Source organism: Phoenix dactylifera, chromosome 13, assembly GCF_009389715.1.
Source record: "Phoenix dactylifera cultivar Barhee BC4 chromosome 13, palm_55x_up_171113_PBpolish2nd_filt_p, whole genome shotgun sequence".
NCBI lineage: Eukaryota > Viridiplantae > Streptophyta > Magnoliopsida > Arecales > Arecaceae > Phoenix > Phoenix dactylifera.
Window position 1 is genome coordinate 4,092,754 of NC_052404.1, and position 14,907 is coordinate 4,107,660.

At 35.3% G+C, this 14,907-nt stretch overlaps 1 protein-coding gene across 6 annotated transcripts in view; it reads right to left on the minus strand.

The window, feature by feature from the left end:
• Window positions 1-1,679: 1,679 nt before the first annotated feature.
• LOC103701658 (rho GTPase-activating protein 7-like) overlaps window positions 1,680-14,907 on the minus strand; it is a 39,159-nt gene continuing 25,931 nt past the window's right edge. Inside the window, exons 16-22 of one of the 6 annotated variants that reach the window (XR_003384614.2) lie at window positions 13,610-13,670; window positions 13,446-13,529; window positions 12,030-12,143; window positions 11,769-11,938; window positions 9,414-9,483; window positions 2,259-2,449; window positions 1,680-2,176 (exon numbers count right to left, since the gene is read on the minus strand). Coding sequence is in view for 3 of the 6 variants with exons in the window: in XM_008783804.4 (XP_008782026.1) it covers window positions 1,988-2,176; window positions 2,259-2,438; window positions 9,414-9,483; window positions 11,769-11,938; window positions 12,030-12,143; window positions 13,446-13,529; window positions 13,610-13,670 (868 nt within the window). In the remaining 3 variants the exon portion in view is untranslated. Of the gene's footprint in view, window positions 2,196-2,258; window positions 2,450-9,413; window positions 9,484-11,768; window positions 11,939-12,029; window positions 12,144-13,445; window positions 13,530-13,609; window positions 13,671-14,907 lie in introns of those variants that run through there. The other 5 variants (XM_026802449.2, XM_008783804.4, XR_003384615.2 and 2 more) reach the window with 5 other exon arrangements.

Sequence of the window (14,907 nt, forward strand, 5' to 3'; positions counted from 1 at the left end):
CTGTTTGCTGTTTGGTAACTACATTTGTAAAATGCTGTGGCACTTTAACATATATTTGGTAAACAAACTGAGAAAGTACTTTTGTGCGACAAAATTACCGTAAAAGACATTGCATAGTATTATACAATAGAACATAATAAAACATAACATATATTAATATATAAATATACGATATAGTATAATATTATTATAATATAAAATAATATTATTATAATATAGCATAATAGTAATATAATTATTAGAGTAAATTAATTTTTGATCATATAACATAATAGTAAATTATTTAACATTATGATATAATGTAATATATATTATATTTATAGTATAATACAATAATAAAGGTATAAAATATTATAATTATTAGTATAAATTAATTTTTCATAATATAACATAATATTAAATTATTTAAAATAACATATTAATGTATTATGATGTAATGTAATATAATATAATATTTATAGCATAATACAATAATAAAGGGAGTCTGACGGGTAGGGTTCTTGGCTCCAACAGATTTTAGGTTTATAAAAGGACAAACTATGTAATTATTGTATTGTAATATGAGTATTTTTGTTAAAAATACAGCTTTTCGACAAAGCTGAAAACAGCATTTTCAGAAAGCTTCAAATTGGAGCTTCCCCCCAAAAAGCTGTTTTCAGCTTCCCGCAAAAGCTGAAACAGCTTTTCAGAAATTTTACCAAACACCATTTTTTATCTAAAAGGACTTTTGGAGGATCAGAAAGTGCTTTTTGACCCTCCAAAAGCTCCCTCAAATAGAGCCTAAATATATGCCAACATGAGTCTCACAAACCATATACCAGCTAGCTTCTTTTACGTTTTGTACCCAGGACAGCCTGCTATCTTGACTCTTAAGACTGTATTCTGATTAGTCCCAAATGTCATTAAGGAATCTTAAACTTTTCTTGTACTTAAATGGTGTCTAAGTTTGTTAGTCCCAAATTTCCCTTCTTCCCCCGTGCTATCTTGGTCATTTGTTAGTCAATAATAAGAAAGAGTTCATGACTTGTATGGAAGTAATCTTATCCAATCGTCTGCAAGATAAATAGACTACTTTATTTCGAAATAGCTATAAATGCATTTACAAAAACATAGAGAAACTTTTTTTACATTTACAAAAACAGCCATTGAAATTACGGACAACCAAACAGACCCCAAATATATTTCAATGCCAAGAGTAGAGCACATCATGCTGTATCATGGATTTTATTCAAGACACTTTTTCTCTCTCTCCGTGTCTGTTAACCGTGGTGACCTTTCATTTGCCGGCGAAAGGCAAGACCACCGAGCTTATGCCTAAAAGAGGTAATTAGATGACAGTATCTTGATATTTCAGTCTTGTGCCCGCAACCCCCCACCCCTACACGAAAAAAAAAATGATATTTCAGTCCATATGAAGAGCTAAAGCCATTTCAGTTCGTAAAGACTTGGATTATATGGCACATGATAGGATGTATATACTATGGCATGATCCAACACCTGTTACCATAACTGACATCATACATTTAACCCAAGATTTCAAACACACTGAAATTTAAATTGTTGTTAATGTGTCCAATACACTGACTGAAACAAGAACAAAGAGGGGAAAGAGAGAGTCTCCTTCCTGAACATTTATTTTCTTCACATTTCGTTTTCTGCATCCAAAAGATATAGAGCCCTTCCCTGTAAACTACCTGTCATAGAGCAACTTTCTTGATAGCATTGTTATAAGGTACAGGAGTTTAAAATGAGCAATCCATGGACATTCTTGATAGAATACAGCTAATCCAATCACTCCAGTTTCCACAGAACAAATGACAGAAAGGGAAAAGTGAAATAGAGAGACAAAATTTACGTTGGTCTCTAGTCTTTACAGGGTAAAAGAACTTCACCAGAAGGTTCAACTCCTACACAGAGTCGAAACCAAATACTAGAACATATCAGATGACATAGACAAAGGATGTACAAGTGGTTATATATGTCTCTCTCATCTTGGACTGTTCCATGGAGGGGAGGATTTGTATGCTAATCCATGCAAGGATACTCCATGGCTCAAATCAAGACCATGCAATTGTTCCATGAGTTGGGATCTCCGTTCTTTGAAGAAGTCAAGCCGGGTTGTCAGTTCCACCAATGTAGAAGATGCCACTGATGGTTGCCTTTGATATTCCATACCCTGCTGGAACAATCCTTGACTAACAATGATGCACATGGGAGTACAAAACTTGTCAATGTATTTGACAAATAGCTGCCCTTACCTCCGTTATTCTGGAAGTATCATTAGCAATAACAGCAATGGTTTCTGATGACATGCTTGTTGATGACTCCATACCTTTTGATTCGCTTGCAGTTGTCTCCAAAGAATGTCTCCAAGAAAGCTTGTCGGAAGGTAGCACTTTCAGCTTAAAGTTCCTCCAATCTGTTCCAGACGTGCTTTCCTGTAATGAGGCTTGAGCATTAAGATTTGAGATGTCATTCATTTGCAGCAAACTTATGCTGGCCTGTCAACAGGCTTTCACACCATCGCTACTTTGTCAACCAGCTTTAATCCCTCGTGACATAATTATCACATTTGAATTTTCTTGCTTCTTATATCAAACTATCATCATGGGATATAATGAGTACACATTTTCATAGTCACTCCTTGATAACATGCCGTAAGATTTAATAGACTAGCATTACTGTATATTCTACAAATGAAGAACAAATTCAATCTGCCAGTAATTTCCCTCGGTAACTCTTTATATCATATAATTTTCAAGCAAATGAGAACTATGTACCAAAAAGAAATGAGAACGGCTTCATATTATAGTTTATGCTTGATGGGCTGTGTAGACCTATGCCACGTGTCTGCATAGACCACTCTAAATAATAGTGACATAAAATTGACTAGCCCCACTTGTTTTTGTTTCTACTTGTAAAAGCTAAAAAATGATGATCTCATATTAGGTTCTTATCATACTTTCAATCTATTATCTAAGATAAAAAAGAATTAAAACATAAACAACAAAAAAAGGCCAATCTGATGTTTGATTGGACTTCTAAACAAATTGTATGCAGAATGAAGGCCATGTAACCCACAAACATGAAGAATCTTATCAAAAAACCTATGCAGATGGGGTCCCAATTGGTTTTCAAGGTTGTCTCAAAAAGTATGTTATTATTTAAATTGTTTTTAGGACAAGTTTGGTTAAACAACTTACGATATATCTTGTAAGTCACAAGTTTAGTTTAATGAGCTTTGGAGTTTATTTTAAATAAGTTTCTGAAGGAAAAAATGCAGGCAACATTAGTCCCCTATCACTGTTGGTCTGACAAGGTTTGATGTATAATTGTTGAATAAGGGCCTTAGGACACTAGATAGAAGACTCTACATAACAAAGTTAAAAATAAAAGGGGCTTGATAGTTTCAACCATTCAACAAATACTAATTATACAATTATTAACTAGATCAACATATTTTAGCATTTATTTCACTAACAATGTTTCAAAGTCAGGCAAAATTAATAAAGTAGAAGATCTTAGTAATAATAAAATACTTCCAATCTGTATAGATTACAGATTGCCCATAGTAGTCTGTCCATTTATGCCATGCTTGCTCCAATCAACCCAATATTTAATCATAAATAGACCCAAGGCATTAGATCATCATCTCCAAATGCGCATGCACAATGTGCCGTGGAAAAATAAAAGGGTAACATATTGAACCATTTAGGATAAATCAGGGAGAAAACTAGGGTTCTCAAATCACAAAAATAACAACATAAATCAGAAAACAGCAGATGAAGAAGGAAAACAAAAGACTAGAAAGTTGGATTTAAGCAACTTGGCATCATGTAGTATAAAAAGGTCATTGAAATAAGAGAAGAGGGGGGGGGGGGGGGGGTGTGGAGAGAACAGAACTAAAAAAAGGACAAGAAAAGAGAGCATTAGCTGAGAGGTAAACATGGTTCTCTTTAATTCAGGTTTATAGGTTTATAGAGTGGAGTACACTAAACTGGTGAATGTGCATAGGTAGTCTCCGGAACCTATTCCGCCCTAATTAGTTAGATGTTGGACACCTATCTAAGAAAAACCAATAGAAAGTGATAGAAAAGCCACAAAAGCATTTTCAAATTGTAATAGGTTATCTGGACAAGAATGGAGAAAGCGAGGGCGATCCAAGAAAGTGACACCAATGGGTTAAACAAGTATATGCACATGGAGATGCCTACTCTGCCCGTGTAAATATCATCTTGTTTGTGCAAAATATCCCAACTTGGTAAACAATTTAGCTCAACATTGTGGTTCTCACATCACACAAGCAGTATTCCGAAATCCTGCAGATCATCTCCATTAATACAAATACCCGTATTTTATGGATTCATGTGGACTTGGATTTCAAATATAGCTCAACAATTGGTCGTATCTCAAAAAGGGTAGTTTGATAAAAGTACTCCAAAGATTGAAATATGATATGGATATCATATATTTATAACAAATGTGATTGGAACTTGTTTCCTACAAGATCATCTCACACAAAATACTAATTATATTGTTGTTTATTAAAGATGACCAGAATATATATATATATATATATATATATATATATATATATATATATATATATATATTATTACAACATAACAGTGCTACCAGTAAATGTTTAGAACGTGATAACAACACAAAATTTCTCTACATTGTAGAAGGTGAAAATGGATCAGATAATGCCTATCTATATCCATTCTCATATCCGAATCTATCAAAATATGGACACAAACTTTAGAATCCAACAAATGTTCATATTCCTACCTGGCAATAAAAGAAGTACTCCTATGAATACACAACTATCCAATTGGTATCTCAATATGCAAATCAATCTTCAACCCTACTTAGGCCCTGTTTGGGGGAGCTTTTGGAGGGCCAAAAAGCACTTTTTGGCCTTCCAAAAGCACTTTTGGATGAAAAAGAGTGTTTGGTAAAAATTTTGGAAAGCTGTTTTAGCTTTTCCAGAAAGCTAAAAATAACTTTTTGGGATAAGCTCCATTTTGGAGCCTTCCGAAAAAGCTGTTTTGAGCTTCGTTGGAAAGCTGTTGTTTTGACCAAAATACTCATAATAAAATATAACCATTACATACTTTGTCTCTTTATAAACCTAAAAATCTACTAGAGCCCTAACAAAGAACCCTAGCCGTGGATCAGACTCTCTTCTGTGCAAGAAAAGGTATTCTTGTTTCTTATTATTGTAGTATACTATAAGTATAATATTATGTTACATTATATCATAATACATTAATATGTTATGTTAAATAATTGAATATTATGTTATATTATGAAAAATTAATGTATGCTAATAATTATAATATTTTGTACCTTTATTATTGTATTATACTATAAATATAATATTATATTACATTACATCATAATACATTGATATGTTATGTTAAATAATTTAATATTATATTAAATTATTATGCTATAGTATAAAATATTATATTACTATATTATAATAATATTATATTACATTACAGTAATATTATACTATATCATATATTTATGTATTAATATATATTATATTTTATTATGCTCTGTTGTATAATACTATACAATGTCCTTTATGGTAATTTTGTTATACAAAAATACTTTCTCAGTTTGTTTACCAAACACATGTTAAAATGTGACAACACTTTAAAAATGTAGTTCCCAAACAGCAAACATCTTTTTATAAAAGATCTGCTTCAGAAAGTTCTACTTCCAACAGCTCTACTTCCAAAAGCTCTACTGCCAACAGCTCCCTAAACAGAGCCTTAGTCACATAGAGCTCTAATACACTCCATAGGAAATTAAGTGATAACATCAGCATGTTTTCAACATAATTTTCTTCCGTAGAGAAGCATTCTTGGTAAGGTCCGCCAAACCGATACCAGTCAGCGGCCGGTACGATTTGGTACTGTACCATGGCTGGTACGGGTAGGGCATGCCGGTTCCGTACCAGCACGCCCAAATTTTTTGTTTTTTAAAGTTTTTTTATGTTTCTATGGTTTCGGTTTAACCTAAATGATGCATCTTTTTGTTTTAAAATGATACAAATCATAAAATGATTAGTAAAATGTTGCATGCTACAAAAAAAATAATATAAAATATTCTCAAATCAAGTAGTGACGTAAAAATTATAAAATAATACAATCAATTATATACATTTATAGTACTACATACCAATATCTAAAATTGAGTCGAGTGGTGATGGCTCTCGTAAGTATCCAGATCATCAGCATTGTCGGAAGGGACATCAACCCACGCCTCTAACCACGCGGTGGCGTAGTCTTGTATGTTTATCCCATAAGAAACACGCGCCGAATTATAAACTCTCGGATCTCTTGCTGAAGCTCTGATGCTGAGGTGTCCTCTGACTGATAATACGGCTATGGAAGGGTCCATCCGAATAAGCCGGCAGCAAAATCTGATCTGTGAGATGCTCCGGGCTGCATAGGATAGTAGCCACTACAAGATGCCAAAGACGCACCATATCTATATCCATATCCATATCCGTATGGATTATAAGCTGCTTGTGATTGCGGATAATAGGATCCAATATACGACTCAAAACCTGCTACGTGTATGGATCCTACTCCATGTACGAAATCATCTGCATCTGCATCGTATCCTCTTAAATCACCTCGAGCTCGTTTCCTATATGCAATTGTTTTCACACAGGCTCTACCAATTGTGCACCGTGGTCTCTATCCTATATAGCATGCATGAACAGACTCACCGATGAAACGAAGACCACCTTGCGGCTCTTTTTATTTATTTATATATTTTTAATAAATTTTAAATTTTAAATTATGTTTAAATATCATAAATTCAGAAAAATATGATTTCTACCTCAAAAATTACCTCTGAATTATGTATAATTTTTTATAATTTTTTGGTATTATTTATATATTTTTATTTTTTTGAATTTAAAAATAATATTTAAATAATAATATTTTAAAAAATTAATTTCAGCTCAGATCTATGTAAAACCCCTCAGATCTATGTAGAACCCAACAATGGATGCTACATATATTTTTCTACACCTTTAGGCATGCATCAAAGGCTACTTTTTCCAAATTTAGGCATAAGCCACTATGCGCATTATCGTATCGAAACTTGAATAAATGAACATTAATTTTGTATGGAGAGTAGGTTGCATGCCCCTAAATACGTTTCTGATTTTACAGTTTTTTTGTTTTTTTTATTTTTACTTTTTAGTCTGAAAATATATTTTTAATTTTTAAAAATTATATATAATCCGAAAATTAAAAATTTTTGTTATCGTGTAGATCATCCATAGATCTACAACATATAATAAAATCAGCCTAAATAAAAAATTTTGGCATGATCTTTTCTTATTTTGCAATATCGAGTTATTTTTTTAAGCCCCAAAAAAATGAGGAAATGGGATAGGAGAGAAGAAGCACACCTTATTTAGACTTGGATCTTTCTTCTGAGCTACTAAATCAGTGAGTTTTTTGAGTGATTGGGGAGGAAAAGCAGCGGAAATCTCTCCATCGCTTTCATTTGCTGTTGGGAACTCGGGCCTTTCCAACTTCAATTTAATGCTTTAAAGCATCAGACAAGTGCACAGTGAGGGGTCCGATTCGAAACTGGGTTGATTCGGTACCAATCAGCCAGTTCAAACAAAGTTTGAACTGAACCGGCCAGTTTCAGCCATTTCCGGCCGGTTTTGGTCGATTCGGGATCGATTTCAGCCGATTCGGTACCGGTTCCAGCCAGTTCAGGGACGAAACCGAAAATAATACGCGAACCGACCCGGTTTTGCACTAGATCAGCTTGGCATTGCCGGAACCCTTTTAAAGGACACTGTGATTCTAAAATTTCACCCTTACATAGTCACCCTTTTAATTCAATACATGTAGCTTAGAAGAACTATTAGGATCCACTGAAGGAGTCTTCTAATTAAGTAGATGTAGTATTTCTCTGTTGTTTTTCATATAATCATTTGTTTCTTTTAGAAACATAATAAAAGAAGGCCTGGAAGCTTCTAGACATACTCTGGGTTAATAAAACACAAAGTGGAATACTATCCTATCGAGGAAATTTAGCTATCTAATTCATATCCATAGTGTTATTATCCAATTTGTATCAGTATCAGTTCAAAACATAGATTCAAATTTTAGCATCTCATTCTCATTCATGCCCATATTTGTTGTTCACCAAACCAAAATGGATATGGATATGGATATGCTAATACTTGATCAATATCTGATCCATTTTCAGCCTCCTACATTGATTATTAATTTATTACTATGAAGATATAACATACCATTTTGTAGAATCAAGCATGCATCCAAACAGCTTGTTATTGATCCATCCTTTCATGCTACCATGATATTTATTCAATTTTAAATTTTTTTCAATTTCTGTTATTTATTCAATTCTAATTTCCTTATCATTTTTAAGTATTTCAAACTTGTAAAATTTTTGCAGCAAAATTCATTTCGATAGTTTCAAAACCAACCTGCTTGGTCTGCTTGGTTCATTTCTATTACCAACTCACCTAAAGAAACCAAAACATTTATCGTTTATGCTCTCAAGTAGAGCTGATCAAAACCCGGGCCGGGCCGGGCTCGGGCCGGGCTCTACCGCAGAAATTAGGCCCGATGGCTATGCCCAAGCCCGGCCCAGCCCGACTGTCGGGCTTAAATTTTTGTCCAGGCCCGACTGTCGGGCTTAAATTTTTGTCCAGGCCCGACCCGACTTTATAAATCTGGTTCTAGGCCCGTCTAGCCCGGTCCGACCTGATAGGCCCGACCCGATAGGTCTGATTTTTTCTTTGTTTGGAATCTGGAAATGGGCCAGAATGGCCCGACCAAGCCCGGCCCGTTTTTTTGGTCGGGCCGCTTTTCTTGCCCAGGCCCGACCCATGGGCCTTTTTTTAATGCCCAAGCCCGAAAAATTTCGGGCCGGGCTGGGCGGGCCAGAAGGCCTGTGATCAGCTCTACTCTCAAGTCAACCTCTGACAACTATTTCAGCATTGCTTTATTACCTTTCACTTAATATAAAAAGTTAATGAATTTTTCGAGAGCCTTTAGTGACAATACACACCCCTTTAGCACAACTTTTCCTAGATACCACTAATTGTCATGTCACTTCCTAGGGCATCTTTAAGGAGTCAAATGCCTGAGAACTCCCGTCTCTAGAAACCGTGGCTTTTTCTTTTGTCCAAATTATTAGCATATAAATTTATAAAAATTAAAGGTGGAACAAAATTTTCCTTGCTTGAAAGGCTCAAAGATAATGCTTAAATTACAGAAAAAAAAATGAATTTTCTGGAGATGGGACAGTGTTATCACCAGAACCCAAAGAGGAATATCTTAAAAAATTAACTATATATAAAAGCATATGAGACAGGAATTGGTTAGACATACCTCACTTTTTTGTTTCCTCTCATGGTTGCAGAAAGCAAGGCTCATATCAGAATCTTTCTGAATAATCTTCCTGCAGAATATTTAAAAACAAAAAGATTGTGGCAACAAGATCAGACCACAAAATTTCTCTATCAGATAAAGTAAATAACCAAGTACATTTAGGCAACTTGATTTGATCGATAAGTTAGTCTGCGCAACTCACAGAGATAAGCTCAGTTATCAACTAAAAGTTAAACCGAATGTAACAAAATTAAGTTCCTGATTATCATGCATGCCAAGAAAAAGGGTGTTCTAGAATTTAATGATATTGTAATGCCAAAAATATAGCATTCTTGACAAGTAACAATCATGTTCCCTACTTATTGGCAAGTCGTCTCCTTGTTTAAGATTTCCCACTATAAGAAACTTGTAGGGATGCAAATGGATCAGGTCAATACAGGTTGACCATTGGAATGGGCAGGGACTATTGTCATATGGTTAAAAACAGGTTGGATGGAAATATGTGAACACCTGTGCACCGACAGTTCTGGCTGTCAACTTTGATCAGGCCTTGATTTGGTTCATTAAATGCAGAAAATAAATCAGTATAAAGGAATGGTCCCTCATGAATAAGATTAAAATGAAAACTAATTTGGCACCAAAGCCCACTAAGGACTACACTAACTCACTAAGTGCAGCCAACAACAATTTGCCAAAATACAAGTTCTATCTTTATAGAAATTCAATCATTCAACCAAACACATCAACTTTAAGTCAGTTGTTTTAATTTTGGAAGTTTTAGCCTAGTTTGGCTTGAAAAATTGAAAGAAAAAACAAAAAATACCAACTAAAAATTAACAAAAGAACATAAAATACGGAGGTAAAAAGTTATCAATTCACTTGGTTCATACCCACATTAGACGTATTCTGACATTTTCAGACCCTACTGAACTCTGCAATCCTTGCAGTTCCTTGAACCCCTTTCATAATGATTTCATCAGGATATGAAGATATGAGATACTTCTAATGGCTATGTGCTGGTTTTGGCACCTCTTCCCAACCATTTGGTATCAATTTGGTGCTCCTGAGCATTCTTGACCTTTCTATTTGCTCTACCTGCATCTTTTGGCTTTTTTGGTGGTTTCTTCTTCTGAACTAGGTTTGCAAATTTAAGCCCATCAACCAAGTGTCTCTTTTTCTTTTGTTGACTAGATTAAAAAGGGTGCAACACGAGGAACCCATCCTAGTACTACTCTCGCCTGAGCACACTTAACCTAGTGCCCTTTTCAAAAGTGGATATGGTCTATTTGCCACACAGACATTAAACATGCCTAATTTGGTTGTCTTGATAAGTCAGCACAGCAAAGGATATTTCTGGCATTGAACTTGATCAGATGAGCAGTTAAGATGTCAAGTTGGTTGCTCTTCCTATTTTAATTGCCAGTATTTCCAAATCATTTGCATATTCAAGACTCATTCATACCATAAATAAGTTATAATCACGAAGCCTAATGTAATGTTCAGAATCAGCCTTACAAACTGGTGCAAATTTATAATAGGCATTTAGATGTATAACATGGATGGTAGTTATGAAACAAATAACTGGAGATACAAGTAGAGAGGTGTAGTAAACTATATACAAAACTAAATCTATGTTCTGACCAAGAATTCAAGTGCCAAACATATGTCTGACAGGGTGCTGGAACTGTGCATGCATGGAAATTGACCCATGGCACCATATATCGGCTGTCAAAATGGCATAGGTCAATCCTTGTTTCAGAAATTCACCGCACAGCTGGCCAGCACCCACATTTGAATCCTTGTTTCTAACAGTGCCATCTGACATTTCCCATATGATAAAAGTGCTGTCTGTTTATGATGCTCCTATCCATTCAGTAGAATATACAGCAGATAGATAACTTACATCTTTAACATAGGACATAAAAGAAATTTTCTACACTAACAAATTACTCGATATGCAAATATAAAAAGTTGAGAAGATTGATATGCCAACACTAACAATTTATTTGATAGATAAAACTAGTGTTTACATGCCTGAATGTGAGAAGCATGATAGATTCCTTGTGTATATTTAAAAAGAAAAAAAGAAAAAATGGCAACACCACCACCTAAGGTTCGCCGTCTCAATACCGAACCCCGTACCGGTGTCAGACTAGCACAGTATCGGTATGGTATGGTATAGAATTTTTTGGCGTATCGAGTATTGGTACGCCACCCATACCGGATACCGGTATCAAATCGGTACAATAATTACATTCCGTACCGCTCGGTTTGGCCGGTACGGCATACCTTGGTTTAGACTTTAGACAAATTAAAAACTCAAAAGCTGAAACTAAGAAGATCAAATTGTCTCACTGTTGTGCGAGATGGGTCGGAAGGTGCTGACAGTAATCACATGCACGAGAGAGAGATCCATAGTGATTTTGACGTTGTTGATTAAGTTGCAGATGGAGTTCTGCAACTTTCTGTTTTAACCTGGCAACGTCAGCCTCAGCAAGGGCAATCTCCTCAAGTTCTGCCCTTGTCTTCAGACAAAGTTAAAAAGGATAAGGTCATACTCGACAAAATCCATTACTTTATGCCGAGAATGATGAACAGGAAAAAGAATATGCAGACCTTAGAGTCCATGGCATGTGAGCTAGAAAACTGTCCAGAAGACATGTTCAAGCCAACCTCCAGAGCAGCTCTAAGGTCCCTCTCGGCTTGTAATTGCTCTTGTAGCCTTGAGACCTTAGAAAATAGTCAACAAAATGTTAATAACATAATTTCAAAAAAGACAAATAGTTGTGTGCGAAAAAAGTTCCCTTCAATAAATGCAAGCAACGACCAGAAATGAAAACATGTGATTGCATATCAGATATTTTGCATATACAACTTCTGCATTTGGTTATCCTCACCAAGTCATTCATGGTGGGGCTAACAATACAGGCAGGTCAGAGCACGAATTGGTCAGAGTAGAAAATGCTCAAACCCAAATGCATAGCCACATTTGGCCAGGTCAACAAAATACAAACCCATAGACAACATATCCAAGTCAACTTATTTAAAAATGAACTTAAGAAACTAAGAACTTTAATTAATATGTTTCTATAAACTAGCAGCTGTCTTAGAATTTATATCTACATCCAATTCAAGAAGTAGTACTGTCATAACAATGGATGTAAGGAGCATTTACAAAAGGTGGTCCCACAAGGAATGAAGATTAACTGACAGTATAGAGAAAAAGTTGAAGACTGACAACCACATAAAAGCATAAGATTTAAACAAAGTCCCAACAAAGATTGCAAACAAAGTGTTATTGTAATATAAGATGGTTTTAGATAAATATAAAGAAAACAAGTGTTATGCCATCCAATCTACAGCTGTCTAATGAGCAAGCCTTTGTGAGAAGCTTGTTTCCGGCCCTGAGTTCAGCTCATCTTCAGCTCACTCGACTAGGTTGGCTCGCTAGAGCTCGGCTCTATTTAGCCCAAAGTAGGAGTAGATAAATAATACTATTTTTGTTATTATTCATAAATTAAAATTTATTTTTATCTAACAATTCTTAAAATTTAATTCAATTTATACATAAAATAATGTATTTCAAATGTAATATTTAATATATAAAAGCTTTATGAGATGTCAACCTCTCCATGTTCTCTTAAACAAGCTGTTCATGAGCAAATTCAAGTTCCACTCAACATTACACGAGCTGGCAAGAGCTCGCCTCAATTACAAACTGAGCTGAGAATGAGCTAAGCCTGACTGGCTCACTCGGGTCTAGCATATTCACACCTCCCAAGCAGATAAGGAGCTTACAGATCAACCTAGCTGACATAAGTTTACAAAGGTTGAGTATTCGGCTATTCGCCATGTATGCAGAAAAAGAATTTTCAAATACTTTGTACAATCATATAAAAAGAAAATTTTTCTTACTCCATTCCTTAACCTTTTTGGAGATTAGTCTTGGAACTTTCTACTCCAACAACTTAAAGCAAGCAAACATATGAAACTTAATAAGCTTCACTGGAAGCATATAAGAAAATAACATACGTCTTGCTCTAGAGCTAAGCGTCGTTCATGCAAAGCCTGTTTTCTCCTTTCCAGACTTGCCTGTAGAATGGCATTTCCTTTGGCCTGTGAAAGTATTTTCCACAGTCAGTAAGAGTTCGGCCACTCTTTATCCTGTCATGTCCCAAGAAAATTTCCTCTCATACCTCTTTTGCAATCCTAATCCGGAGGTCATTCTTTGTGATCTCAAGCCTTTGGATAGCAAGCCTGGCACAGGATATGTCACAAGTTTATCAAGAATATTCGTGATGCAGAAACTGAAAGAAAATTTTCTTAGTTACCACTGTCTTCCAGCTAAAATGTTTGAGTCAAAATAAATAAGACAATGCTTCATAGGTACGGTTGCGCATGGACAGTTCGAGAACAGATGTACAATTTCGTCACAAAATTTCAAACCATGGAACATCTTTGACAGTAGCAATTTTTCATCAGCAGAACCCACAACATGGAATAATTGTTTGACTTGATATAACGATTCTCATAGAAATGTCAGATTGGTTACATATCAATGACCAAACTTCCAGGATATACAATGCATGAAAAAGAAATCCATCTTGGAAGAAAATTTATGCTTCAAAAAAAAGAAAAAGAAAAAGCAGAACTACCTTTCAATCTGTATTAGCAGTTTAGCACAGAAATGTGCATATAAATAAGATACATGAAGGAGTGCAAGTCCAGTAACTTCAAGATTACAAAACAAATAAGTTGTAATACATTGTACAATCCTAATTTAAAAGGATAAATAACATAATTTACAAGAACCAGAAAAGTCTCACAATGATAAAGTCTGCTGACGTTAAGCATTTAAAGATTTATTTATCTGAAGGCAAATTTTCCTTCTCCCAGAATCACCACAATCTCTATAAAAAAATTCTAGCTTAAAATATCTCCACTCTGTTTCTCAGTTCAAGGAAAACAGAACTCAACTTCCCTTTCCATAATCCTCATCCATGACACCTTCCCCTCTAACATGATACTGAAAACAAAGTGGAACAAAAAGTGTTGCTAGAGTGTGAACTGTTTGGTGCCAAAGTCAGAATCCGTAAATAAATTCACAAAGCAGAATTGTCAGAAATGTGGGACCAGTACTTTGACCGAGATATTGCAGCTGAGCTATCTAATCCAGCAAGGTTGACCAGTAATTAAATTATCGGTGCAGAGAACTTGGGAATAGCAAATAGGCTCCTCATTAATTTCTCAGAGTCAACTAGTTCCCATCTTTCTTTGTTACTTCAAATCAAGGCCGGAGGAACTGGTACTGGGCATCGTATCGGTTGTCCGGCAGGACGAGTCAATACGGGCCATGTCGGGCCTATACCGACAAAGTCAAATGTACCGTGGGAGTGAGGGAGAGAGAGAGAGAAGGGGGAGAGAGGGAGGGAGGCCAGTAGAGGGCCGGCGGAGGGCCAACAGAACCTGCGGCAGGCAAGGTCGTGGCTAGACC